This window comes from Pempheris klunzingeri, chromosome 14 (assembly GCF_042242105.1).
Source record: "Pempheris klunzingeri isolate RE-2024b chromosome 14, fPemKlu1.hap1, whole genome shotgun sequence".
Classification (NCBI taxonomy): domain Eukaryota; kingdom Metazoa; phylum Chordata; class Actinopteri; order Acropomatiformes; family Pempheridae; genus Pempheris; species Pempheris klunzingeri.
In genome coordinates, this window is record NC_092025.1 from 24,535,704 (window position 1) to 24,562,272 (window position 26,569).

Sequence of the window (26,569 nt, forward strand, 5' to 3'; positions counted from 1 at the left end):
GGATTATTAAATTGGGTCAGTGCATTTGTACGTGCATCTTATAAGTCGTTTATTTTAACTGCAAAGAATTAGAACACCTTGAGATGCCGTCCAACATGAATCGGTGTGCATGTGTCTGCCTCAGGGGTCACAGTTCACTGTGTTATTGTGACTGAAATAGACACTGTGCAGACAGGTGACACCCTGCAGCCAACAACTGCTCCACTTTTAAGCCTCTCGACACGTTGTTTTTCTTATTTGAACAATAAAATATTAAAATTACATAACAAAAAAAACATAGAATAATTACATAATCGCATTAAAACGCCGCATGTATTAAAATATTATTCGTTGTCATGCAGTAACAGACAATGGTGAGCGAACAGGAAACAGGAAGTGTATGTTTGTCTCATCAGCCAATAGCGCGGCGTCTTCATTCGGACAACGAGCCCAGCTGTCCAATCACAGGCCTCCTCATTACGACGTCACCCAGCGCTCTGTCACATCCGGTCGTATATATGTTGCCACGAGTTAGCGGCGAATTCGGAGAGTGTCCATTTTGAGCATCGAGTCGGCGTCTCCGGTATTTTTTCTCCACTTTAAAGTAAGTATGCTTTCTCATCTTCATGTCCGAATTTAGGTAAAGACGAGGGGGTTTATTTCCACACCGAGGTTTGTGTCTTTGTGGGGTTTGCCGCCATCTTGTTTTTATCCGCTATGCGTCTTCTTGCTAGCAGCAAATCCAGCTAGCCCCCTGCTAGCCGCGGCGTGCTAACGCTAAATACGTGCACGCAGTTATTGCGCGGAGCGAGCGGCCTCTTCCATCAACTGCACACTGAAATGAAGCTTTACTGCATCGTGGAGTTTATTTCAGGATTTATTCGCTGCTTCCTGACGGGGTTTTACGGGTGATTTGAGGCGGGCTCAGGTGGAAGGCTAACGGCCCGGGCCTTCGAGCTGCCCCCCAAGCAACAGCAGCAGCGTAACGAAGCAAAGCGCGGTCCGCTTGAACACTGAACACGGAGATTTAAGCCGCTTCAGCGCCTCTTTTTCTGGCTAAAAATGGCTCAAAGTGCAATTAAACATGCAATCATGCGTGTTACCTATTGGTGCTAGAATATTAAAGTTATTGGGAGACTGCAGGACGAGGATCTGGAGTCAAATGTTGATATTTAGAGGAGTGAATGTTAATGAGGAGAGGAAATAATAAGGAAATGCTAAATAAGTGTTTTAACTCAATAAGGTTTCTTACTTTGGGTTAATAACCAGGTAACTGGTCTCTGTCTCTAATAATTATTTGAGGAAAGTTCAATTAAAAATGTATTAAAGTAAATAAACAGCATCTTCCTACATCGCCAGGTTTCCTTTGTACAGTCTTAAACAGCTTCATCCTCCGTAATTTCCTTTTAATCTTTAAAATCAATCCCAGCAAGCTTAAATAATCATGATCTAAACACACAAAGGTAATAGAACAGCTGGATAAATGGCGGTAAATGCATTGATTGCAGTGGGTATATCAGGTATCTGTGCTTTGTTGTTCACAGTTGCATTCAGAGCAACAATGAAGGCTTCAAGAACTGGGATGGTTTTTTTTTATTATTTAAGCACCTTAAAAATGCTTAAGATGTTTGAATTTTGCACCTAAAGCTGCACAAACCCTGTAATCAGGCTTTATATATCATTAAATCTTATTTATGAGGTTTTTATTTGCTGCTGCTGCTTTGCCCTCCTAAGTTTGTCTTCCTCTGTCTCCAGTCTGTTGAAGAGCCCACTGCGAGAATGTCAGACGCTGAGAATCTCCTGATGGAGACTTCGGAGCAGAACGGCAACGAGGAAGAGGAGGACCAGAACGGAGCCGAGCTGGAGCTGATGGGCGGAGAGGAGGAAGAGGAGGAGGAGGAAGAAGAAGAGGAGGAGGAGGAGAGCCAGGACAACGGCACAGATGGAGGAAAGATCGACGCCAGCAAAGGAGAGGAGGACACCGGGTGAGAGTTCAGTCATGTAACAACACACGATGCAGCTCAACCAGCAGGATACCGATGCTGTGTCTTCACACTTTGGGCGCCTGGAGAGATTAATTAACACGAAGACGCCCCTGAAGAGTTGCTCAGGTGCTCGTGGTTATCGCCACGTGTTAGGCTACCATATTCAATGTTTTTAATAGTTAGAAGATATGATTTAGTAGCAACACACAGAAAAAAATGTCCGTTGCATACATGTCCGTCACATTAACGTTCCTCCAGTTAGCTGCGTTTTTTTTTTTTAAATTGGCGTTAGCGTAGCTCACCACGCCCCTCGTGTAGCGTTGGGTGTCGTGTTGTAGCTTCACGCCGCCGACTGTATGAGAATAAACCGTGTGACAGCAGTTTGACACTTGCAGTGTGAGCACGGCATAAAAAGGCATAAAAAACACGCTCCTGTGCAGCCGGCGGTGAGGAAACTGAGGTCAGGCGACTGAAATGATGCAGAAATAAAGGAATAATCTGTGCATTGCCGCTGTGTTTGCAGTAAAATGTTCGTGGGCGGCCTCAGCTGGGAGACGAGTAAAAAGGACCTGAAGGATTACTTCACCAAGTTCGGCGAGGTGTCGGACTGCACCATCAAGATAGACGCAGGCACCGGCCGATCCCGGGGCTTCGGCTTCGTGCTCTTCAAAGACTCCGCCAGCGTGGACAAGGTGAGCCGCTCGGGCCGCTAACACCTAGATCTGTTGTTTGTCGTCGTTTTTATACACATACAGCTGAATCTCATGTTTTGCTTCATGCCGACGTCTGTGTGTCTGCAGGTGCTGGAGCAGAAGGAACACAGGCTGGACGGACGTGTGATCGACCCCAAGAGGGCGATGGCCATGAAGAAGGAGCCCGTCAAAAAGATCTTTGTCGGCGGTTTGAACCCAGACGCGACTGAGGACGCCATCAGGGAATACTTCGGGGCCTTCGGAGAGGTCAGTGTTACCTGCAGTAGCCTACATGTTGGTGTTTAAAAGTCATCCACAGGTGATGTATTGTCTTAAATAATAAAGAATATATTTACTTCAGGGTTCTATTCTGGCTAAAACAAAGAACATGTGGGTCGGCTTGTAATTAAATTGATATATTTTTGTTCCCATTTTACTTTTTATATAATTGTTTTAATCCTCTGACTGCAGTCGGCACCACATCAGTCCTTTGTGGCTCGGAAACGGGAGCTAAAGATCAAACATTGGCTCTTTTTTAAAGTCCACACTAACCAATAAAAGGCCTTTTTTAAAAAGTATTAAATAGCTTTAAGTTCTTTTTGGGGAAAATTAAGTGTTTTTGTTGAATACTGTAAAGTTGGTCTAAAATGTCTGTACATCTAATCTTTGGCCAAACAGTTCAGAGGTGACATATAGAAGATATAAATAAGCATTGCTGGTAAATGACGGTCAACTCCACCAGTATTTAGGCAAAAGACGAGCTGCAAAACCACACGATGAAGACGATGAGCCAGAGAACCATAATAATAATAATAATAATCCACCACAGAACTCTGGAGTGACGGTGGTTTGTTGGTTTTAATCCCGTCACTGCTGCACAACCACGATGTTAAACTGGTGTAATTCCTAATGAAGCTGATGGACAGAAAATAACTCCTTTATCTGGAAATGTGTCACTCACATATTGGATTGACAAGGTCGTCTGAAATAAGCCTCAGCTGGACTGAATATATTATTTATTATTCTACAGGTTTATTAAAAGCGACCTTTTTAGTAAATGTTGTATTAAATGTTGAATCCAAAAGTCTGATTTAATTATCGGAGATTTCAGAATAAACTACAGTCTGAGAAATCATCAGCTAAATGGAAACCAGACTGATGTTCGATCATAAATGTGTTTGATCGTTTTAACATCTCCTCCTCTTCCTCCTCCTCCTCTTCTTCTTCCTCCTCGTAGATCGAAACCATCGAGCTTCCCGTCGACCCCAAATCAAAGAAAAGGAGGGGATTCATCTTCATCACTTTCAAAGAGGAAGCCAGCGTCAAGAAGTGTCTGGAGAAGAAATACCACAACGTCCAGGGTGGCAGGGTATGCATGCACACACCCACTTTGCAAAGGATTATGGGGGCTGTAGTTCAGGTGAAATGAAGTCTGAGAAGCTGAAACGACCACCAACTATTTTGAGAAGTGATTAATCATGGTCTCTTTCAAAGGTAACGTCCAAATTATCTGATTTCAGTTTCTCAGATGTCATTTTTTAGTTTTACTTCTCTGTGACGGTTAAGTGAATATTTTTGGTTTGTGGACAAAATGACAAAACATTTTCCACCGTTTTCTGGACCAAACTGTTGATCGTTAATGAAAATAACTATAATGATGTGATAATAAAATATAATTTAAGTCCTACATCGAAACTCTGCCTGCTGAGAAAACGGGATAAAATGATTTTGAGCAGCCGAGTGTTGAGAATTTAGAGGAAACTGGAGAAATACTGTACATTTATTTATATTTTTAAGTAAAGATCCTTTTACTTTCATTACATGAATCTAAAGTTAGTCTGCAGAGAAACGTTAGAACATTTGGCAAGAAGTCCTTGATGTATAAAATTAAAGTGTGAAATATAATCAGATGAACTTAATTAATCCATAAATTGTCACAGCAGCTCAGTATTAAGACAAATGAGGAGTTCAAGACATAAATACATGATATACATCCACCAGATACAGATGAACACACATTGTTCATTTGCAGGTGAAATCTACTTTTATTCTGAAAAACACTTAAAATACTTGGAGTAAATATGTTTGAATTAAACTGACAGCAGTGTTTTTACTCTGCAGTGCTGCTGCAGTAAGTCATGTTTTTAAATCATGTGTGTGTGTCCTCTTCCTCCTCCTCCTCTTCCTCCTCCTCCTCCTCAGTGTGAGCTGAAGATCGCCCAGCCAAAGGAGGTCTACCAGCAGCAGCAGTACGGAGGAGGGCGCGGCGGCGGTGGCTACGGAGGCCGTGGAGGAAGAGGCCGCGGAGGTGAGGAAGAGGCGTCTGCTCGTCTTCGTCTCGGTTTATTTATTTCATTTGATTTAACAGGGACGAAGATACAAGAATGCTCTTTACAATAGTCATTAATCTTAATAGTTTGGTCAAACTTCACCACGTTGTTGGTTTTTATTATCAGCAAATTTCTTTTAGATCAACTTTGACTCAAAAGCAACGAAAAGTCAGTATCTGAAAAGAGAAGAGAAGATGCACCCTTATTCATCCCCCAAGGGGGAAGTTCCCATTTCACAACAGCTACATCAGAATTGAAGATAAGATAAAAGGAGATTTAAGGAAAATTAGATATACAAATATACAAAATATAAGAGAGAGAGAAGATATCAGAGACGGTCTGTGTTCACATCGTTACAGAGAGCAGACTTTATCTCAGCGCCCTGGATGTAAATACTTTCAACACCAAATGGAAATAACTTTAAATATTTAAAGTTGTCAGGGCTCGACAGGTTGTGTTTTATACTCTGCAGGTAGCAGAAGGCAAAATCTAAATTTGGCCTTAAAATAATTTAAGGGGTTAATGTTAAAACACAAAATGTGATCGATCTTTTTAAAAAGTCCATTTAAGAGCTCCTCTAATGATGCTGACATGTCAGGTTGTTCTCACCTGTTGGTGGTCAGCTGATCTGCTGCTGAGGGACAAACGACACCTGATTTTGGAAAATAAAACGTCTGACATCAATTTAGACGCACGTCAAGGAGCTTTAAATTGGAGGAAATACTGTGTTTTTGTTTTTTTTTCTTCTTGAGTGTTGTTCACCAAACCGGTATAATTCTTTTTCCTGATGTTGGTTTTTGTATGTTTTTAGACGCGCTGAGACATTTCAGCGTGTCCTAATGTTTTTAAAGCTGCCGTGCAGCCGACAGATGGACAGTTTAAAGGTTTTAAGATGGTAAAGAACTGCGTGTCACGAGTGGACGACAGAAACACTGATGAAGAGTTTGAGTGTGAACGCTGCTCTTGAAGATCTACAGAGGAGCTCGCCGGTCGGTGGTATTTGAAACGTCTTCTCTCTCTGTGTCTCAGGTCAGAACCAGGGCTGGAACCAGGGATACGGAAACTACTGGAACCAGGGATACGGTAACCAGGGATACGGCTACGGTGGATACAGCGGCTACGGCAACTATGACTACTCTTCTGGTTACTACGGATACGGCCCCGGCTATGATTACAGTAAGTGAAGTTTTGGAGTTGACTGATTGATCGTGGATTATCGGTTCTTCTGTTCTTGGACTGAAGCTGTTTGGAGGTTTTAGATGTTTGAGGCTAATTACGGTGAAGTCGGTCAGTCTGAGCTCGAGGACGAATGTTGGTGTGTTTATCAATATCTATACACTTTTTGTATTCTCATCTTATTTGTTTTATATTGGGGATGAGATATATCTTATCTATCGGTATTATTGATCTATTTTTGTGTTAGATGTATAGTTTTTGGACATTTTTATAGATCTATTTATTACTAATCTACTTTTATATACTAGATATTTTTATTTAAGTTTGTAGATGCAAATTATACATTTACTTTTTTAAAAGTCTTTAATAAATAGTGGAATGATTCGTATTTTTATATATTGGATTGTTCTTTAATATATTATATAGTTTTGTATTTCTTTTTTCTTTTATTGCTATATTTTATATCTAATTACATAAGAACTGAATTAAAACAAAAGTACTGGCTTCTTCTTCTACTATATTGTGGATATCTTTGTCCAAGTCAGACGTCGGTCTGAGCAGTTGTGGTTTCCGTCTCCATGGTAACCCGCTGCCGTTTCGAGCCTGCCTGTCTGACCTGTTAATCCTCTTTGCTCAGCAGACCAGGGCAGCGCCAACTACGGGAAAACCCCACGACGGGGGGCACACCAGACCAGCTACAAGCCATACTGATGATCACATGGTAGCGCAAAGGTACGCCATCGCTGAAACTGCCCTCCTGTATGTACTGTCACTGTGCCTACTTTTACTACCTACCAGTCACTCACACACCAGGATATGTAAAAGTGTTGGAACTGGTCCAGTAGATCACCTCAGCCAGCAGCCACCAAACGGGCTGCAATGGCTGCAACGTGATCCTTTGGGACAACTGCACCTGATCACAGTAGGTCCACTAAAAGAGCTTGTTTGATCCACTGACAGGCTCAGAGTGTTATTCTAAGTGTGTGACAGCATCATGGAAAGGATCCCTACAGAGAGAGACCTGGAAGATCCTTTTGGTTTAACCACAAACAGCACACACACCAGACTACATTCACTAAAACGGGGATTTTAGAGAACAGGACACAGGAGCTGCTGCTCTGCTGCTGGCTCCATCAGTTAGTCTGTTTGTGTTTTTGTGTGACTTCGGTGTTTTTTACAGTTGGATCCCAGAGGTAGTTTGGATCTGAACTAACATGTTAAAACACCAAAGTCATAACAACTAGACCAGCAGCTCCTGTGTCTTGTTCTCTAAAATCCCTGTTTTAGTGAATGTAGTCTGGTGTGTGTGCTGTTTGTGGTTAAACCAAAAGGATCTTCCAGGTCTCTCTCTGTAGGGATCCTTTCCATGATGCTGTCACACACTTAGAATAACACTCTGAGGCTGTCAGTGGATCAAACAAGCTCTTTTAGTGGACCTACTGTGATCATGACAGGTTGCCTTTTTTTTTTTTTTTTTTTTTTTTTTTTTTTTTTTAAAAGGATTACATTACAGCAATTGTCGGCTGTTTCATGGCTGCCAGCTGAGGTGATCTACTGGACTAATAGTTTAAGCACAAACAGCTGTTATATCACACTCTTCCAAAGCCACCAGACTCCATTGACAAAAACAGTAATTTTACCTCACAGAACACGGGAGGAGTTGTTCTATTTGTTACCTCGATTGATTAGTTTGTCTGTTACTGTGCGACTCTGACTGTTTTTAACAAGTTGGTTCAGATCCAAACTAACTCTAAGGACACATGAGTCTCGGTAAATACACCAGCAACTCCTGCGTTCTTTGAGGTAAAATCACTGTTTTTCTCAATGGAGTCTGGTGTGTGTTGAAGAGAGCGATTTAACTGTGTACTGGCCTGTTTCTAACCAATTCTAACACCAGGATATGTTAAAATAAATAGATAAATACCAGAATTATCCTTTTTAAACTGATCAAAATAAGGTTGGACTATAACGCCTGTCATCCTGCAGGATTCCAGTGATCCAGTGAGGCCGGCGGCTGGACGGACACACTGGGCTCGACCTCTTTTATGACAGCAGACCATTTGTACAGAAAACATCCGAAATGTAACTTTTCTTTTTTTTTTTTTTTTTTTTTTTTAAATCCTTTCATTTTTAGTTTTTACTTTTCCCTTTGGTGTTTTTTCTTTTTTCCATCCCCTCCACATTTCCATCAATGGAAGTGTAATTTTTACTGTACTTTTTGGTACCTGTTTTGATTCTAATGTATTGTAAGGCTTGTATTTTACATGTGTGCTGGCTTTACAGGTTGAAAATCTTGGCGCTGTAAAGGAGCTTTTTTTGACAAATAAAAACAGTTTTCAGTAATGTTTTCTTTTTTTTTTGTTTGGTTGTTGCTCCCAGGTTCTGGGATGGAAGATTTTGTTTAAAAGTTGCTGAGGGTTTAGGACTAAAGTTCAGCTGTCAAATTCAACTTTAAATATGTTTCTTGCTTTTATTTTGCAGCCTCACAGTCCACATCGCATGTGAAATTTAAAGTTTAATTGGTGTTTCTTTAACACTAAATGTGCTGCACATGACTGCAGGTGACACATTTGGTATTTTTGGTTGTTTTCACACCATTAACAGGGACTGATGTGATGAATTTGAACTAGTTATAACGTCTAAAAACAAACTGCTTGCATGCTTCTTTTCCTTCAAAGTGTTCTGAATTTCAGGAAGATGTCTGTAAAGGGCCACATGACTGGAGACTTCTCTTAAATCTACATAATTTTGAAAACAATACATTATAATTGTACATTTTAAATGTTCTAAGTTTCTATGCTGGTTTAGTTGCTGTTAAGTGCGGCTTGTTAGTTTAGTTTTTCAGGACACATTATTAATACTTATTTATTGGTGATGAATATTCTTGTGAACTTTCTAATGCTTAATTAGCGGTAGCCTTTTGTTTAGCGACAGAGTGCTGAGGGTGAAGTGTTTTAATTAGCTGAAAAATACAGAATTCACTGAATCTTTTCTTTTTTCCAGTAAACTGATTTTTAAAAAAAAAAAACAAAACCTTGACCTCAAGATGACCGATGTGATGGTCAAAATCAAAAGGATTTTCCATCAGTGTCGATCATGTGCTCAGTAATGATGCTAGTTCAGACATTTATCTTGTTTTGGTGGACTTTTGGGTTTTAAGGGTGGTCGGCTCACCAAAATCCTCTGTGTTCGACTGTCAGCACAGCTTGGTGTAAACTTCAGGAAAGGATAACCCAGTGTTACAGAAGTTTTGCAGGTGACTTTGAGTTTTAAGGCGTCTGTTCGAATCTGAACTAAAACACTAAGTCGCACAATAACACAAACTACCAGACTGAGGCAGCGGAGGACCAGCAACTCCTGTGTTCTTTTTACGCACTAAAATTACAGTTTTTCTTAATGGAGTCTGGTGTGTGTGCAGAGAGCGATATAACGGCAGTTTTATTTATAATTATCTTCCAGGTCTCTCTGTAGGCATCCTTTCCATAATGCTGTCACACACTTTAGAATAAATTTGCACAGTAACGCAAACAAACATGGATGGAGGCAGCGGAAGCCCAGCAGCTCCTGTGTTCTTTGAGGTAAAATTACAGTTTTTATCAATGGAGTCTGGTTGGTGACTTTGCATTGCAGCTGCCGTTCCCCCATATAAAAAGCTTTCATGTAAAGAGGTGAAAATATTCCAAATGGAGTGTAATCAATTATTTAATCAATATATGAACTTCTGAAGTATTTTTGCCTTAGATGCTCATTTTTAAAACATATTTGTGTGAGTGTTGTTTGATGGAGCCTGAGAATAACGTTAAGTAAGTGTTAAAGCTTTTACTAAAAATAATTAATTATCAAAATAATAATAATTTGGTCTCCCCGTCGGGGAATCGAACCCCGGTCTTCCGCGTGACAGGCGGAGATACTGTCCACTATACTAACGAGGAAGGACTAAAGTGATCATGTGACCAGTTCGTCTTGATGACGTCTGTTTGCCTGACGTTTCACTTCCTGAACAGAGTGGTGTCGCAGGTTGTGTGCGCGGGCACGTGTAAGAGCGTGCACGAGTTTCCGTAGTGTAGTGGTTATCACGTTCGCCTCACACGCGAAAGGTCCCCGGTTCGAAACCGGGCGGAAACATGTTTTTATTTAATAAGCGAACAGTGAAAGAGGAGAACGTGACGTCACTGACCCCAGTTCAATCTGAAACAGGAAATAAAAATATTTCTTCTGTCCTGGAAGCACAAACTTTTCTTAACTTCACCTTCAAGTTTCTGCTTTTGTGCTGCTTTAACACCTGAATATCAGGTTTCCGACGTGTTGAACGAAAAAGCCAAAAGTGTTTCCGCCCGGTTTCGAACCGGAGACCTGAATAATGACGCTTAATTCTCTTAACTCTTCCCATTCATTCTCTATGGTAGTGCTTATCACTACGGATGTAATATATTTCTGGCCACTAGTGGGATTGTGGGGGCGCTGTTTCCCCGTTTTGGACACAGTAAGAAGAGCCTGATTGACACACAGCTTCGGTTCAGAGATCGATTTCTGATCATTTTATTGTGTCTGACGGTAAATCACACTGTTTATAGGTAAGTCTCATTCATTTCTGCAAGTTGTTAATGAAAGTTTCTCAGTTAGTTTGTTGGTTGAAGTTAGTACAGTAGGTTAAGGTGTGTGTGTGTCAGCATTAACAGTAACCACAGTTAGTACAAGTTGGTAATAAATTGCAAAATGATTAACAATCATTTCAGTTCATGTAAAATGTGTACTTATTATTTTAGACCGTTATTTGTGCTCAATCATATCAGACAGTATCAGGTCCACCAGGCTCCAGCTGAAGCAGCAGTGAATCCTTCCTTCAGTGGTCTTCAAACTGTTTCAGCATTCAGTCTCTTTATTGCTTTATGCATAGAAATGTTTCTACCCCCCCCCCCCACTGATAGAAATAGGGGGACCAAATAATAGAAACAGCTGCCAGTACACCTGTACAGTTCAGCAGAACCACAAACTGCACACAGCTCAATCTACACCTGTTTAAAACAGCCACAACAAGAACTGACCTTTATAACCTTTATGGCCTGCACAGCTAACCAAACAATGATTAGCTGCTGAGGGCTAAGATAGGGTGGTCCGTCCGACACGCTTCGTCAAAAGAATCATCACTCCAGAACTTCTTTGTGCGGTTTATTGACACACACACCTGCACAGATTGACTTACTTGAGGTGATTGAAAATGAGACACTTGTTGTGGTCAACAGAGAATAGCGCCACCCTACTCACCCCTCTGGACCTGGACTACAAGCAACAACAGGTGATCTAGATGAATGAAACACACCCCCCTGGCTGACGCACGCACACACAGACAGACGCAGGCACACCGCTTCCACACCAGTGACAGGAGTACAACCTCACCCCCCACAACCTTTATAAGGGCTCAATCACAGGACTGTTGCATCACACTGCATCAGATTTAGTGAGGTACCTGATACACTGATACCTGAGTGTGACTGTGTCATCACAACCATGTCTCTGATGTTTGGGAAAAAAGATAATAATCATGTACTTTTTCTTTTAGGCCTGTCAGGACCAGCACTGCTGCCTGTATCCTCCTCTCCACTGGACACTAACACAGGAGGAGGAGAGGGTGAAGAGGGTGAAGAGGATGAAGAGCCGTGCAGGTGCCACCAGGCCACCTGTGCAGATTCTGAAGACATGCATTTACAATCTTGTGTTAGCATGTTAGCATATTAGCATGTTAGCATATTAACATGATACATTGGTATCCAAAATCAGCCCTGTAAGTGTCGACAAGTTACTAGATCCTTATGTTAGCATTAGCCTATACGCTAACATTGTAGCTAATGCTAACAGGCCGTCATCCATCATCACATTTAATTGACAATTCAAAACTCACCAGTTCAGCAGTTCAGTCTCACGGCACACAAGATAACAGGTCCCAACACACATGCAATGGTCTGGTTCTAAATGGTTGGTTACAAACAGCATGATTTAAACCAGGAAACTGCATGATATTTGAATTAAGGTATGAAATTGTTTGGAAACCTGACCTGTAGCTGTTGTTCCCTGGCCTCTCTCCCACACAACCAAAAGGGACATGAGGTCAGGGCAGCTTATATAGTGCCTCGGAGACAAGTGATTGGGAGTTTGAAGTCATGTGACTGTGTCATGTGACATGGTACATTCAAAAATAGTGGGAAAAACACACACTGGGCTAAACAGTGATTTCAACCCTGGTTACAATTACACTTCATTTTACATGTTTACAGAGTTCAGCGTGGTTGTTTTGTGTTAATCACACCCACTGTAGCAGTATAATCTGAAACAAATATGGGACCTTTTGTTTGCCAACTGGAGGAATCGAACCGCCGTCCTGAAAATGTCCTCTACGGGTATTCACGGCTGACAGAGGGGATACTGTCCACTATACTGACGAGGAGCGGCACGGGGAGCGGAGCTGCAGTACCATATTCATCCACTGCACTATGCCTATGGCCCGGTGGCGCTGTTGAGCTGAACATTAATACTCAATGTTTTTTAGACCGGTTAGTTTTTCTGCTCATTTATTATTATCATTATTATTATTTATTGATAATAATAATAATGATAACAATAATAATAATAATGATGATGATGAAGGGGTGAAAATATTATCTGTAAATTACTCAAACATCCTCTCCCTCAGCTCTCTGCAGGAAAACTGGAATCACCTCAAACAAATACACAAAACAAAAGAAATAATGTCATTAATAAATAATGATGATCAGCACCTGCAGAGCTGCAGCAAAGCTTCATTTGGTCACTTTACAGGACAAATACACATGAATAAATACTCAGATATTGTTTGTACATTTGAATATTATTTAGATTATCTAATTAAAATGATTAATTTATCCTGTCTAACATTTATTTACATATTTATTAACATGTTTTAGAGGGATTCTGTATCTTAACTATAAATATATCCAGACAAGCATCATCAGAAACAGTAAAACCAACATTTTTATGAAGATTATTGATTGAAAACAGGGTAATAATTTACTATTTGAGGCTCCTGCTACTGCACAGGTACAAGCCCTACAGGTGAGCCGGTCTCCTCAGCAGTCTGAAACCAAAGCTGAGTTTGGTCGCAGTAATTATTGGAAGGTGGCCGCGTGGAAGCTCCATCACTGAAACTGACCACCTACCATCCATGTCATTCCATTCCTGTGTAAGGAGTGTAAATATCCTATGGTGTTAATATTTATTTCATTTCATCACAACCATATATTTATATTTATATTTATTTTTGCTATTTTTGTCTTTTCTATTGCTTTGTTTTTTCACTCTCCCTGTTTATATTGTTGCTGCTGTAACAAGAAAATTTCCCCCTATGGAGGATCAAATAAAGAAAGTCTTTAACCGACAAATTTAATCAGAAACAAACACGTTAAATTCTCAGCAGGTAAAGAGATCTGAATCTGGAGCGCAGCGCTGGGAACCGAACCGGCGAACAGACAAACTGCGCACCAAACTTCAGCAAGAAAACAGCGACTTTAACATAATCCCACTCCACAGGACCACAGCGAGGAGCGACGGGACACCGAGCAGCCGCGTCCACAGGAGGAAGCAGCCGGAGCTCATCGTCTTCTTCACAGGAGGAAGGCGCAGCAGCAGCACCTGTCCTCCAGGGGGCGACACAGACCACAACTTAACTCACTGTGCTGCAGCAGGAGTCCTGCCTGCCGAGGGGCCACATAGTAAACTGTTTATTCTTTAGAATACAAGTACAAGTACACAAGTAGTTTAACTATCAGCAGTACAAGTACACAAGTAGTAGTTAAAGTATCAGCAGTACAAGTACACAAGTAGTAGTTTAACTATCAGCAGTACAAGTACACAAGTAGTAGTTAAAGTATCAGCAGTAAAAGTACTGCAGTATCTGTAGTATCTGTCTCTACACAGAGCCCTCCTCCTCTTCCTCCTCTTCCTCCTTCTCCTCCTCTGATTGGTTCAGCCCCCCGTTGGTCTCTGTTCTCTGATTGGACCACCAAACTCCTGCAGACACAAAGTGAAACACCTGGTGTGATATCAGTGGTGTGTGTGTGTGTGTGTGTGTGTGAGAGAGTGTGTGTGTGTGTGTGAGAGTGTGTGTGTGTGTGTTTGTGTGTGTGTGTGTGAGTGTGTGTGTGTGTGTGAGTGTGTGTGTGTGTGTGTGTGTGTGTGTGTGTGTACTGACTGTAGGCAGCACTCAGCAGCAGTGCTGGGATGAAGATGATGAAGGAGACCCTCACTGTGTTTCCGATGAAGCTCTGCAGGCTGCTGACCTGCTGCACCGACGACTGGAAACAATCAATCAATCAATCAATCAATCAGCTGTTTGGACCATTTACTCGTCTGTTGCCGTGGTAACCACAGCTTATCTCCAGGCCACAGAAGCTGATTTGAGAGTATTTAGGCTTTATCCTCTTAATGCACATCGATGTCCACAGTGTGTTAGTGTGACTACAGGTTATCATCAGTTACTGTTTTAACATTACTAAGAAAGATCACACCTGTACCTGTGCGTAGTGAAGTTAAATATAAATACACATTTCCTAACATCAGCTATAAAAACAGAATGAAAGTAATAATGAAAAATAAACTAAAAATAATAAATCGTTACCTGAACCAGCGCCACCATTGGCCCTGTGACATCACTTCCTGCCTCTGTCATGTCTCCTCTGGGGTCATCTGTCACCACGAAGGAAGAAGAGACTCAAAACTGATGTACTTTTACTGCCGTAGAGGACCTGAATACTTCCTCCACTGCTGCCTGTTAGCGCCGTTAGCATTCTGTACTGACTTGTTGTGGTGCGTGGTGCGTTCAGGTTCCCATCATCCCCTTTGTCTGGGAGCTCAGAGGTTCCTGTTTCGGAGGAGTCGGAGACGACGGAGCGAGCTGCAAGAGGAGACGGAGGAAAAGTTCAGACACCAGCTGCTCTGCTTCCTTTTCAGCTCTGGAGATTCAGATGGATGGTGGTCGTGGACGTACGGGTGATGACGATGAGGTGGACGGTGGATGTTTGGTCGTTGAACAGACCCGGCAGCTGAACTCTGCAGTGATAGAAACCAGAGTCTGACTGTCGCAGGTTATAGATGATCAGAGAGGAGGAGGAGGACACTGAATACCTGCAGGAGACATTTTCATTTTAGTTTGTTTGATTTTCACCGGTGCAAGTAAACACAACACAAAACAAAACAACTAAGGTGATGAGTTCTGCCCTCCCCCCCTTAGTTTGTTACTACACTACCCATGAGCCTCAGCGGCTGGAGCCCCTTCCATTTATCTCGTACCTACATGCTTCCACTTGGCCAATTAATATGTATAGTTTATATTTGCCAATATGCCGATGACACGCATCTTTATGTGTCTATACTGTTAATGCTCTCATCTGTTCCACAGCTGATTAATCACTTCACAGTTTGAGACCTTTCACGTCAAGTTATGCAGCACACTGAAAATACAAAGATAAGGTGTGTATAAGATATTTTATAAACTTACAGAGTGTTTACGGCAATTTGCCCAAAAAATATGCCTCCTTGTCAGAGTCCGTGTAATTTGAACACACACACATGAAATACATCATTCAGTGTGAGTTACACCTCCAAAGGACAACATTATATCTGGCGTCCATCCAGAATAAACCTCCAGAAATCCACTGACAAATCAAAAAAAAAAAGACCTGCTTGAGAATCTGTCTGTTTTTAAGTTTCCTCCAGTCTCACAGTGACCCAGTGGCAGTTGTCTGTGCAACCACGAGTCCAGAAACAGGTGATACAGGAACTGATAATGCGGCATATTTAACGGGGCTCCAGACTTCGACCACCTCTGGCCCACAGCCTCCTACCTGTATGACTTCCTGTATGTGGCCTGATCTTCAGCGGTGTTAATCACAGTGTTGTGGCAGGTGAACAGTGACGGCTCCCCTCTCCCCCAGCACACCTCCACTCCTCTCTGACTCACTGCCTCCGAGCGACACGGCAGCATCACCCTCCTCCCGGCCACGCCCACCACTGTCTCCGTGGTTACTGCCGACACACAGGCTGGCCCAAAGTCACAACATGATCTGTTAAAATCACACTCTGAACAAAGTAGACCACAAAGAGACACAAGACGACCACAGAGAGACACAAGATGACCACAGAGAGACACAAGACAACCACAAAGAGAGACAAGACGACCACAGAGACACAAGACGACCACAGAGAGACACAAGACGACCACAGAGAGACACAAGATGACCACAGAGAGACAAGATGACCACAGAGACACAAGACGACCACAAAGAGACACAAGACGACCACAGAGAGACACAAGACGACCACAGAGAGACACAAGACGACCACAGAGAGACACAAGACGACCACAGAGACACAAGATGACCACAGAGACACAAGACGACCACAAAGAGACACAAGACGACCACAGAGAGACACAAGACGACCACAAAGAGACACAAGACGACCACAGAGAGACACAAGACGACCACAGAGAGACACAAGATGACCACAGAGACACAAGATGACCACAGAGACACAAGACGACCACAAAGAGACACAAGACGACCACAGAGAGACACAAGACGACCACAAAGAGACACAAGACGACCACAAAGAGACACAAGATGACCACAGAGAGACAAGACGACCACAAAGAGACACAAGACGACCACAGAGAGACACAAGATGACCACAGAGACGCAAGACGACCACAAAGAGACGCAAGACGACCACAGAGAGACGCAAGACGACCACAGAGAGACGCAAGACGACCACAAAGAGACACAAGACGACCACAGAGAGACACAAGACGACCACAAAGAGACACAAGACGACCACAGAGAGACACAAGACGACCACAAAGAGACACAAGACGACCACAAAGAGACACAAGATGACCACAGAGACACAAGACGACCACAAAGAGACACAAGACGACCACAGAGACACAAGACGACCACAAAGAGACACAAGACGACCACAGAGAGACACAAGACGACCACAAAGAGACACAAGATGACCACAGAGACACAAGACGACCACAAAGAGACACAAGACGACCACAGAGAGACACAAGACGACCACAAAGAGACACAAGACGACCACAAAGAGACACAAGATGACCACAGAGAGACACAAGACGACCACAGAGACACAAGACGACCACAGAGAGACACAAGACGACCACAAAGAGACACAAGACGACCACAGAGACACAAGACGACCACAAAGAGACACAAGACGACCACAGAGAGACACAAGACGACCACAGAGAGACACAAGACGACCACAAAGAGACACAAGATGACCACAGAGAGACACAAGACGACCACAGAGACACAAGACGACCACAGAGAGACACAAGACGACCACAAAGAGACACAAGACGACCACAGAGACACAAGACGACCACAAAGAGACACAAGACGACCACAGAGAGACACAAGACGACCACAAAGAGACACAAGACGACCACAGAGAGACACAAGACGACCACAAAGAGACACAAGACGACCACAAAGAGACACAAGATGACCACAGAGACACAAGATGACCACAGAGACACAAGATGACCACAAAGAGACACAAGACGACCACAGAGACACAAGACGACCACAGAGAGACACAAGATGACCACAAAGAGACACAAAATGACCACAGAGAGACAAGACGACCACAGAGACACAAGATGACCACAGAGAGACACAAGATGACCACAGAGAGACAAGATGACCACAGAGAGACACAAGATGACCACAAAGAGACACAAAATGACCACAGAGAGACACAAGATGACCACAGAGACACAAGACGACCACAAAGAGACACAAGACGACCACAAAGAGACCAACACGGCCACATAGATGCAGTAAAAAGAGAAACTCTTGTGTGTCCTGATCCATCATGACAGACGATGAAGATCTTCAGGTTCAGACTCACCTGGGAGGAACCAGACGCAGGTGACGGCGTGAAGAATCAGCGACAGCATGTTGTCGTGTTTCCTGCAGACGGACAGACGGACGGAGAGGAGGAAGGGGAAGAGTCAGACGGACGACTCACCGATGTTACTTCCCTTTTCCACTCGTCCTGATATTTATAGACTCAGACTGATGTTTCCACACAGACCCCAGGTCAGTGAACACAGCACAGCAGTTTACTTTAATCAAGTTGTGTTTTAGTATTTTATTTTGGTGAGTTCTGTTGATGCATTTTCATGAAAACAAAACAACAGCGTGACCCTAAAACATCAGGATGTCAAACAGATCCTTAAGATTTAATTAATTGTAACTAAAATCAACTTTAGGTTTGTTTGATTTTTAGATTTAAATTTTGCTTTTCTTTGTGTCTTCTTCAGTTTTGGACCTCACACACTTTATCACGTACCTTCAGTGGGAGTCGAACCCACGAGGCTTCGCTGTCACCCAGACGTTAGGATGCGACGTCGGTCCCCACTGGACCACCTGCAGCGCTGAGGATCACAGACGACCAGAGAGAAGAAGGAGGAAGCTTCACCTCCACAAACACCTTCAAACTTAAACCAAGAAACAAGAAACACAAAAGTTTATTCAGAAAATACTTAAAACATCTCGACATTAAAACATTTTCCAAAGACAAATTCAGTTTGATTGTTTACTTATTGAGGAGACAGAAAGTTATCTGTAACATTTTTCAAGACACAGAATAAAAAACTTCACAGGTGAAGTTTCAGAGTCTCTGTGGCTTAAGAGGTTCAACAGGTTGTTCGTCCTCCGAAGGGTCGGGAGTTCAATTCCCACTTTCTCTTGTCAGCATGTTACAATTTCTTTTAGCAAAACACTGGACTCCAAATTACTGCAGAAGACTGACGCTGAGATTGATTCTGTGTTTGACATCCGACACCAGACTTTTACACGGGAGCTGCTGATCTGCTGCTGCCTGTGCAACTGCACCTGATTAAAACCACGCCCACTAAGAGTGCTTGTTTTTGCTACTGTTGGGTTTAAATTGCCACCAGAATCCATTTACAAAAACAGGAATTTTACTTCACAGGAGTTTATATGACTTTATTGTATGAGGTAAAATCACTGTTTTTTTCAATGGAGTCTGGTGGTTTTGAAGTTTTGAAGGTGTTTGTGGAGGTGAAGCTTCCTCCTTCTTATTCTCTGTGGTCGTCTGTGATCCTCAGCGCTGAAGATGGTCCAGTGGGGATCGACATCGCATCTAACGTCCGAGAGAGAGCAAAGCCTCGTGGGTTCGACTCCCACTGAAGGTATGTGACACACACGCTGTGTGGGGGGGTCTAAAACACTAAAAACTAAAACCAAACAAAACCTCAAACAAAAACAAACTCTAAAAACAAAACTTAAAACCAAAAAACCAAAAACTTGCCGTCATGCGTTCGCTTCGCTTCAATGTGAATTTCCAGCATTTCCATCATCAACTGTGGACAACGATCAACAGGTAAGCCTCAGTGTGCGTCCAACTAGCTAGCTTGAAAAAGCTAGCTGGCAAGACAAGTGTTTTTTTTTGTTAATGTTAGCATATTATTGTTTCTGTGTAGTCGCCTCGCCTCATGCAGCGTTTGACTTTCTCCACCAGGTGTCCCGTCTGTATAAAGTCACAGTTAGTGAGGAGATTCTAAACTATTCTAAACAGTTTAGTATTATTGATAGTAATCATAGCTCTAACCTGACTAATCACAGTGCTGCAGCAGCTACAGAGACCAATAAAAGGTTTTATATCTTCTTTAGGAGCAAATAAATGCTGGACAACAATCGTTTAACTTCACTGATTTAAATCAATATTTAAATTCCTCCTCCTCCTCCTCCTCCTCCTCCTCCTCCTCGCTCTGTAATATTCACTATTCAATATTCTCTGCTGACAGTGAAAACATTTGGGGGTCGGAGGTCAGTGTTTCTTGGCCTCTCTTCTTCTTCTCTGGTATAATTGTCGCCACATTCCTCTCTAATCACATTCCTCCCACTGGAAATATGAAAACACCACATATTTATACAACATATTAAACTCTCTCCTCATAACCACCAAGGTCACATGAGCTCCCATCATGCAGCTTGTTTTTTTGGAAAGATCAGGCGTGTTTATGTTCTGTGTTTATATTAAATCACAGTCAGAACGAGACTTCAGTTAAAGGAACAGTTCAACATTTCTTCTTCTCCTTCTCTGTGAGGCGTGTGTCAGTCTGTGGTTAGCCTAGCTTAGCAAAAAGACTGGAAGCAGGTGGAAACAGCTAGCTACATTTTACTGGACCGCATCTGTCGGACACTTCAGTGACTTTACAGATCACAGATCCAATCATAGAGACAGGAAATAAACTCCATGCATCTCCAGATGTGTTTGATGTTTGTGATGAGCTGAAGGACGAAGAGTTCCTTTAAGGGCTGAGAAAATCCTCCTCCTCCTCCTCAAGATAAATAAACTGCTTCAAACCCTCTTGGATCAGCTGGAAAATTCATCGCCACAGAGCTGAAAGCAGGCTGGTTTTCTCTTTGGAGATACGAGGTTCTCACAGGACGTGATGATCTCATATCCCATGATGCATTGCAGCAGAAGTTCATACGAGCTCAAACATCTGAATGCTTGCCAGCACATTACAGTGAAAAAACACTTCCTGGTTGGAGCTCAGGCTGCACTGACCGGGCTAACGTAAGCTAACCTATAGGCTATAAGCTAAGGTAAGCTAACCTATAGGCTATAAGCTAAGGTAAGCTAAATTATAGGCTATAAGCTAACGTAAGCTAGGTGAGCTGTCAGAGCACAGTGCTAATGCTAGCTAGCATAGTGCTAGCAGTGCTGACCTGGAGACTCGGTGAGGTAAACGGGTGTCGATAGGACAGGTGAGGCGTCTGCTATCTTTACCTGTGATTAGTTTGGCCACTAGAGGTCGCCTACGTGCACGTTGGTGGTCATTTTGTCGTTGAGAAGACGGACCTGCAGCAGTAAACGACTCATTAATGCAGCAGGAAGATGAATCCAGAGACAACAGATAGAACAGGACACGAGTACTTTTACTGCAAGTACTGATTATACTGATATCAGTTTACTTTAGTTTAGTTCAGTTTAGTTATGAGGATGAATTTTGATTTAAACCATCATTATGAGGACATTCCTGCACTGTGAGGACATTTTGGGGAATTCATGATGTCAACAGTGTCCTCACAACTATAGAAAGACAAGAATGTGTGAGAGTGTGTGTCTGTGTGTGTGTGTCTGTGTGTGTGTGTGAGTGTGTGTCTGTGTGTGTGTGTGTGTTTGTGTCTGTGAGAGTGTATGTGTGTGTGTCTGTGTGCGTGTGTGTGTTTGTGTCTGTGTGTGTGTGTGTGTGTGTATGTGTGTGTGTGAGTGTGTGTCTGTGTGTGTGTGTGTGTTTGTGTCTGTGAGAGTGTATGTGTGTGTGTCTGTGTGCGTGTGTGTGTTTGTGTCTGTGTGTGTGTGTGTGTGTGTGTGTGTGTATGTGTGTGTGTGTGTGTGTGTGTCTGTGAGTGTGTGTGTGTGTGTGTCTGTGTGCGTGTGTGTGTTTGTGTCTGTGTGTGTGTGTGTGTGTGTGTGTGTGTGTGTGTGTGTGTGAGTGTGAGTGTGTGTGTGTGTGTCTACATATAGAGTATCATTGCGTGTAAATGGCGTGTTTTCCTGTCGGGGTCACCGAGGTCAGAGGAAGGACGGGCCGTCGTCACGGCAACAGTCACTAAAGTGACATCAGCGAGAAGCAACGAGTCGGTTTGAATCTTCAGGGCGTCCGAAGGTCGAGTCGTTCTCATTTGTCTCCTTCGTCTTTGTGGGATCAACAAGGAAGACGTCTGAACTTCATCCTCCTCATCCTCTTCTCCAGACCATCTAGGGCAGGGTGACATCACACACACACACACACACACACACACACACACAGGAGCACTGGATGAGGAGAGGAAGAGGAGGATGAGCAGGAGTTGGGAGATGATGAGGAAGAAAAGGAGGCCGGGCAATTCAAAGTGTTTAACAGCAACATTAAACTGCCTGTAGAAGATAATAACAGCAGGAGAAAACTAATAGTGAAAGCTTCAGAGAAGAAGAGGAGGAGGAGGAGGAGGAGGAGGAGGAGGAAGAAACAAAGAGGAGGAGGAGGAAGAGAAGGTTTCCATTCGTCACCTGGAGAATAAAAAACTGCTTTGTTCCTGTTCAGTGATGAAGAGGAGACGTAGATGTAGATAATTCACAGTGAAGAGGACGTGTTCACATGTTTACGTGTTTCTGTGTTTACGTGTTCACGTGTTTACGTGTTCACGTGTTTACGTGTTCACGTGTTTACGTGTTCACGTGTTTACGTGTTCACGTGTTTCTGTGTTCACGTGTTTCTGTGTTTCTGTGTTTACGTGTTTACGTGTTTCTGTGTTCACGTGTTTCTGTGTTTACGTGTTTCTGTGTTCACGTGTTCACGTGTTTCTGTTTCTGTGTTCACGTGTTTCTGTGTTCACGTGTTTCTGTGTTCACGTGTTTCTGTGTTCACGTGTTTCTGTGTTCACGTGTTTCTGTGTTTACGTGTTTCTGTGTTCACGTGTTCACATGTTTACGTGTTTCTGTGTTTACGTGTTTCTGTGTTCATGTGTTTACGTGTTTCTATGTTTACGTGTTTCTATGTTCACGTGTTTCTGTGTTCATGTGTTTACGTGTTTCTATGTTCACGTGTTTCTGTGTTCATGTGTTTACGTGTTTCTGTGTTTACGTGTTTACGTGTTCACGTGTTTCTGTGTTTACGTTTCCGAACACTTTGCTGCAGCTCGAGTGCTGTCGAGAGTTTCAGCCTCACATTAGCATCCCGCTAATTAGCATGATTCTGAAGTGCAGCTGTGAGCAGGACGCTCTCAGCGCCGCCGCCCGCAATCAACAAATCTGTGCTCATTAGCGTCGTCTAATTAGCATCGTGTAATTAGCATTGGCAGGCCTGGAGTGTGCTTCAGCCTTTGACTGGTGTTAGCCGGATGCTATTGTGAGCTGGAGTGGATCTAACACAAAGGTCTAATAGACGAGGAGGAGGAGAGTGATGGGTGGAGAGAGGAGGAAGATACCAGCCGTTTCCATGGTAACAGGACTGAGGAGTGCATGGAGACGGACTCGTTGTGACTGTATGAAATGGATCTGATCAGTGGTCAGTTTGGTGTTAACCTGCCAGAGGGGTCAGAAAGACCTCAGGAGCCCCCAAAGACCCCCAGACACACACACACACACACACACACACACACTCTCTCCGTCTCTGTGCTGTGATGCATTCAGGTACCCATCAAACACAGCAGCTTCATAATAACGCTGCTAAAGAGCTGCTGTGTGTTCGGTGTCTCCAGGATTTAATCCCACATCACTGATCTCTGATCTGTTCCCACCAGGTCCTGAAAAAGATCCTGATCGAAGAGTTTTATGGCTCCAAGCTACATGCTAACGCTACGTGCTAACGCTACATGCTCATGTGTGAAATGATTCACCTGTGTTTATTGACCCTCTACTAGCTTAATTTATTTCAGCGGCACAAAGCCAAATCAATTTTACACTCATGAATCTAATATTAGCAGCTGTAACCTGATGTTAGCAGCACACGCAGAAGCAGTTAGCCTGTTAGCGCTCATCCTCTGTAGCTAGCAGTTAGCCTGTTAGCGCTCATCCTCTGTAGCTAGCAGTTAGCCTGTTAGCACTTATCCTCTGTAGCTAGCAGTTAGCCTGTTAGCACTTATCCTCTGTAGCTAATAACTGTCTAATCCTGATCCTGTTCATATCCTGAAGGAGAACAGGTTCTAGTGGCTCTGGGTTCTCTGTCGGCTGCTAACACTTCCTGGTTGGAGGTCAGGTTGCACTGACTGGGCTAACGTAAGCTAATTTATAGTCTATAAGCTAACGTAAGCTAGGTGAGCTGTCAGAGCACAGTGCTAATGCTAGCTAGCATAGTGTTAGCAGAGCTGGACTGAACCAACTGAAACAAACAGGCGTGTTAATATCAACTAAACTGAATTAGTGTGGAGTCTCAAAATGAGGTTCCATTATTTTAATCCTGTTTCAGGTGTGTGTTAGTGTGTGTTAGTGTGTGTGTGTGTGAGTGTGTGTTAGTGTGTGTGTGTGTGTGTGAGAGTGTGTGTGTGTGTGTTAGTGTGTGTGAGAGTGTGTGTGCTGCTCAGTATTCATTTATTCGCACTCAGTCTGTTTACGAGTCAGAGAGGAGCTCCGATGAATCCTTTTAAAAGACAAGAGGACAGAGAGTTCAGCGGCGAGCTTCATCACTCGTCTTCATCGCCACCGCCTTTCATCCGGTGACGGTGTGAAGAGGTCACAGTCAGCCGACACCAAACACGGCTCGAGTGTTTCGTCTGCAAACCTGTTTTAATGTGATCTGCGGCTCTTTTCTGCTTTTAAAGCCGACACGGTCGCCTCCTTGACGTGCTAAAATGGAAATGTTCAAGTGGTCCCTGAAGTATCCTAAAGCTGCTCCAGTCTGAGTAAGACCAGGTGACGTTCAGGTGACGTCGGTTCAGTCTGAGACGTGTTGAGGTCACATCAGGGCATTTTCTGCCGCTTTCTACGTCTCCTCCTCCACGTCTCACATTTTACTGCAGTAATCGATGATGTATTAGTACAGACTGAACTACTAAAGGTCTTAAAGTGATGAACACATTAAAGGTCCATTATTTCTACACAGTTTTATCATTAAACTCTTGCTGTTAATAACTGTGTGCTGACTCGTGTCAGTTCCCAGTATGCGGGCAGTAAGGGGGCGGAGTTTATCAGTTTTTCTGCTCAGTGATTATCGATGATCTGTTGTTGTTGTGGATCAGAGTCCTCCTGTCTGTCTGTGAGGGAGCCAGAGGAGTTTATAAACATTTTCAAACATTGAGCCCTTTAATAACCTTTGTTGCTCCTGAACGCAGCTCAAAGCTTCATATAGAGAATAACAAGACTTTTTTCACACGTGGCCCCCTTTATCATTTTTTGGCATGTACCAGACTCCATTGACAAAAACAGCAATTTTATCTTGCACAGCGCGGCACCGTTTGGATCCAAACTAACCCTCTACAACAATGAAGTTGCACAATAACACAAACCAGCTGGCCAGTAGAAGCAGCAGCAGCTCCTGTGTCCTGTTCTCTAAAATCCCTGTTTTAGTGAATGTAGTCTGGTGTGTGTGCAGAGAGCGATATAACGGCTGTTTGTGGTTAAACCAAAAGGATCTTCCAGGTCTCTCTCTGTAGGGATCCTTTCCATGATGCTGTCACACACTTAGAATAACACTCTGAGCCTGTCAGTGGATCAAACAAGCTCTTTTAGTGGACCTACTGTGATCAGGTGCAGCTACAGAGGCAGCTGTAGATGAGCAGCTCAGTAAAATTGCTATTTTTGTGAATGGAATCTGGTGTCTTTGAAGAGCAAACCTACCTTGATCAGGATTATATTACAGCCAGTGCCAATATGTCAGGAAGACACCTAAATATGTACAACGGGGCTCAGGTTTAAAAATACCAAAGTTACCAAGAAAAAAATCCAGTAAAGTGAAGCAACAGTTGGACCTGAAACTAGCGGATTAAACACTCCAGGATTTAATGAGGTGAAACCTGAAATAAACCACTGGTATGACAGTCCTTGAAGGCAGCAGACAAAAAACTGATGAAGGACAGAAGAAGAGCCAAGCTGGCACACACACACACACACACACACACACACACACACACACACACACACACTGCAGTAGTCCATCCTCCTGCTCACACTGCAGATTTTTAACTTCGTTGCATCAGAGCACGGAGCCAAATAAAATCCATAACAGCTCAAATCTACCGCATCTCATCCTCACACACACACTCACACACACACTCACACTGCGTCAAAGACCTGCTGTGGGCTGTCGGGCCTCTCAGGAGCTCGTAGGAGGTCTGTTTGCTGCTGAAATAAGCCTCAGCTGGAGAAAATAACTTGAGATGATGTAACAACAGTAAATCTGTTTGTGTTTCACATCCTTCAAACTCCAAACTGCACGAGTTCAACATCATCACCTCCTAAAGGACGAGCCAGAAGAGCACAACCATCCTCACAGCCTCAAGTCTGCCGTCAGAGACCACCGGTGACATCACGACGCCGTAATGTGACATCACGGCACCCTAATATGACATCACAGGACTGCACTGTGACATCACAAAATGCAAGTTCATCAATCTATCAATCTAAAACTGTACTAAAGTACTTTTTGATAACTTTTCTGTCAGGTAGGTTAAAGGTTCCACTTTCTGCTCGTTCTAAAGTTCTTTCTTATCTTCGGAGGTCCGACTGGAGCCGGTTTACACGCTTTCATGTTCTCACGCTCAGCTTCAGCGTCTTCAGAGGTTAGCGAGGAAGAAACGTCGGAGGACGGCCATCCAAACCAGTTTGGTGGTCTGAA

General features: G+C 43.2%; 2 protein-coding genes and 2 non-coding genes across 5 annotated transcripts; 2 read left to right on the top strand and 2 right to left on the bottom strand.

Annotated features, from left to right (window-relative positions):
- Positions 1-481: 481 nt before the first annotated feature.
- Positions 482-8,505, top strand: LOC139212751 (heterogeneous nuclear ribonucleoprotein A/B-like). 2 transcript variants are annotated; one of them, XM_070843276.1, is made up of 9 exons: positions 482-583; positions 1,735-1,964; positions 2,488-2,656; positions 2,765-2,923; positions 3,894-4,025; positions 4,859-4,964; positions 6,016-6,162; positions 6,800-6,894; positions 8,149-8,505. In XM_070843276.1, the coding sequence occupies exons 2-8, from the start codon at positions 1,759-1,761 to the stop codon at positions 6,871-6,873; spliced, it is 993 nt and encodes a 330-aa protein (XP_070699377.1). In that variant the 5' UTR covers positions 482-583; positions 1,735-1,758; the 3' UTR covers positions 6,874-6,894; positions 8,149-8,505. The 2 variants fall into 2 exon arrangements, with proteins under 2 accessions (XP_070699377.1, XP_070699378.1); XM_070843277.1 differs by having other exon boundaries at positions 6,803-6,894.
- A 1,517-nt stretch (positions 8,506-10,022) lies between these two features.
- On the bottom strand, positions 10,023-10,094 carry trnad-guc (transfer RNA aspartic acid (anticodon GUC)). Its single transcript has one exon. It is a non-coding gene; the product is annotated as a tRNA-Asp (tRNA).
- Positions 10,095-10,214: 120 nt separating this feature from the next.
- On the top strand, positions 10,215-10,287 carry trnav-cac (transfer RNA valine (anticodon CAC)). Its single transcript has one exon. It is a non-coding gene; the product is annotated as a tRNA-Val (tRNA).
- A 3,814-nt stretch (positions 10,288-14,101) lies between these two features.
- LOC139213422 (hepatitis A virus cellular receptor 2 homolog) lies at positions 14,102-18,181 on the bottom strand. Its single transcript, XM_070844109.1, has 7 exons — positions 18,127-18,181; positions 16,035-16,230; positions 15,179-15,315; positions 14,990-15,085; positions 14,810-14,877; positions 14,384-14,486; positions 14,102-14,202 (listed from the first exon to the last, which is right to left on the bottom strand). Exons 1-7 carry the CDS (start codon positions 18,173-18,175, stop codon positions 14,102-14,104), a joined length of 750 nt encoding a protein of 249 aa, XP_070700210.1. The 5' UTR covers positions 18,176-18,181.
- Between the last annotated feature and the right edge of the window lie 8,388 nt (positions 18,182-26,569).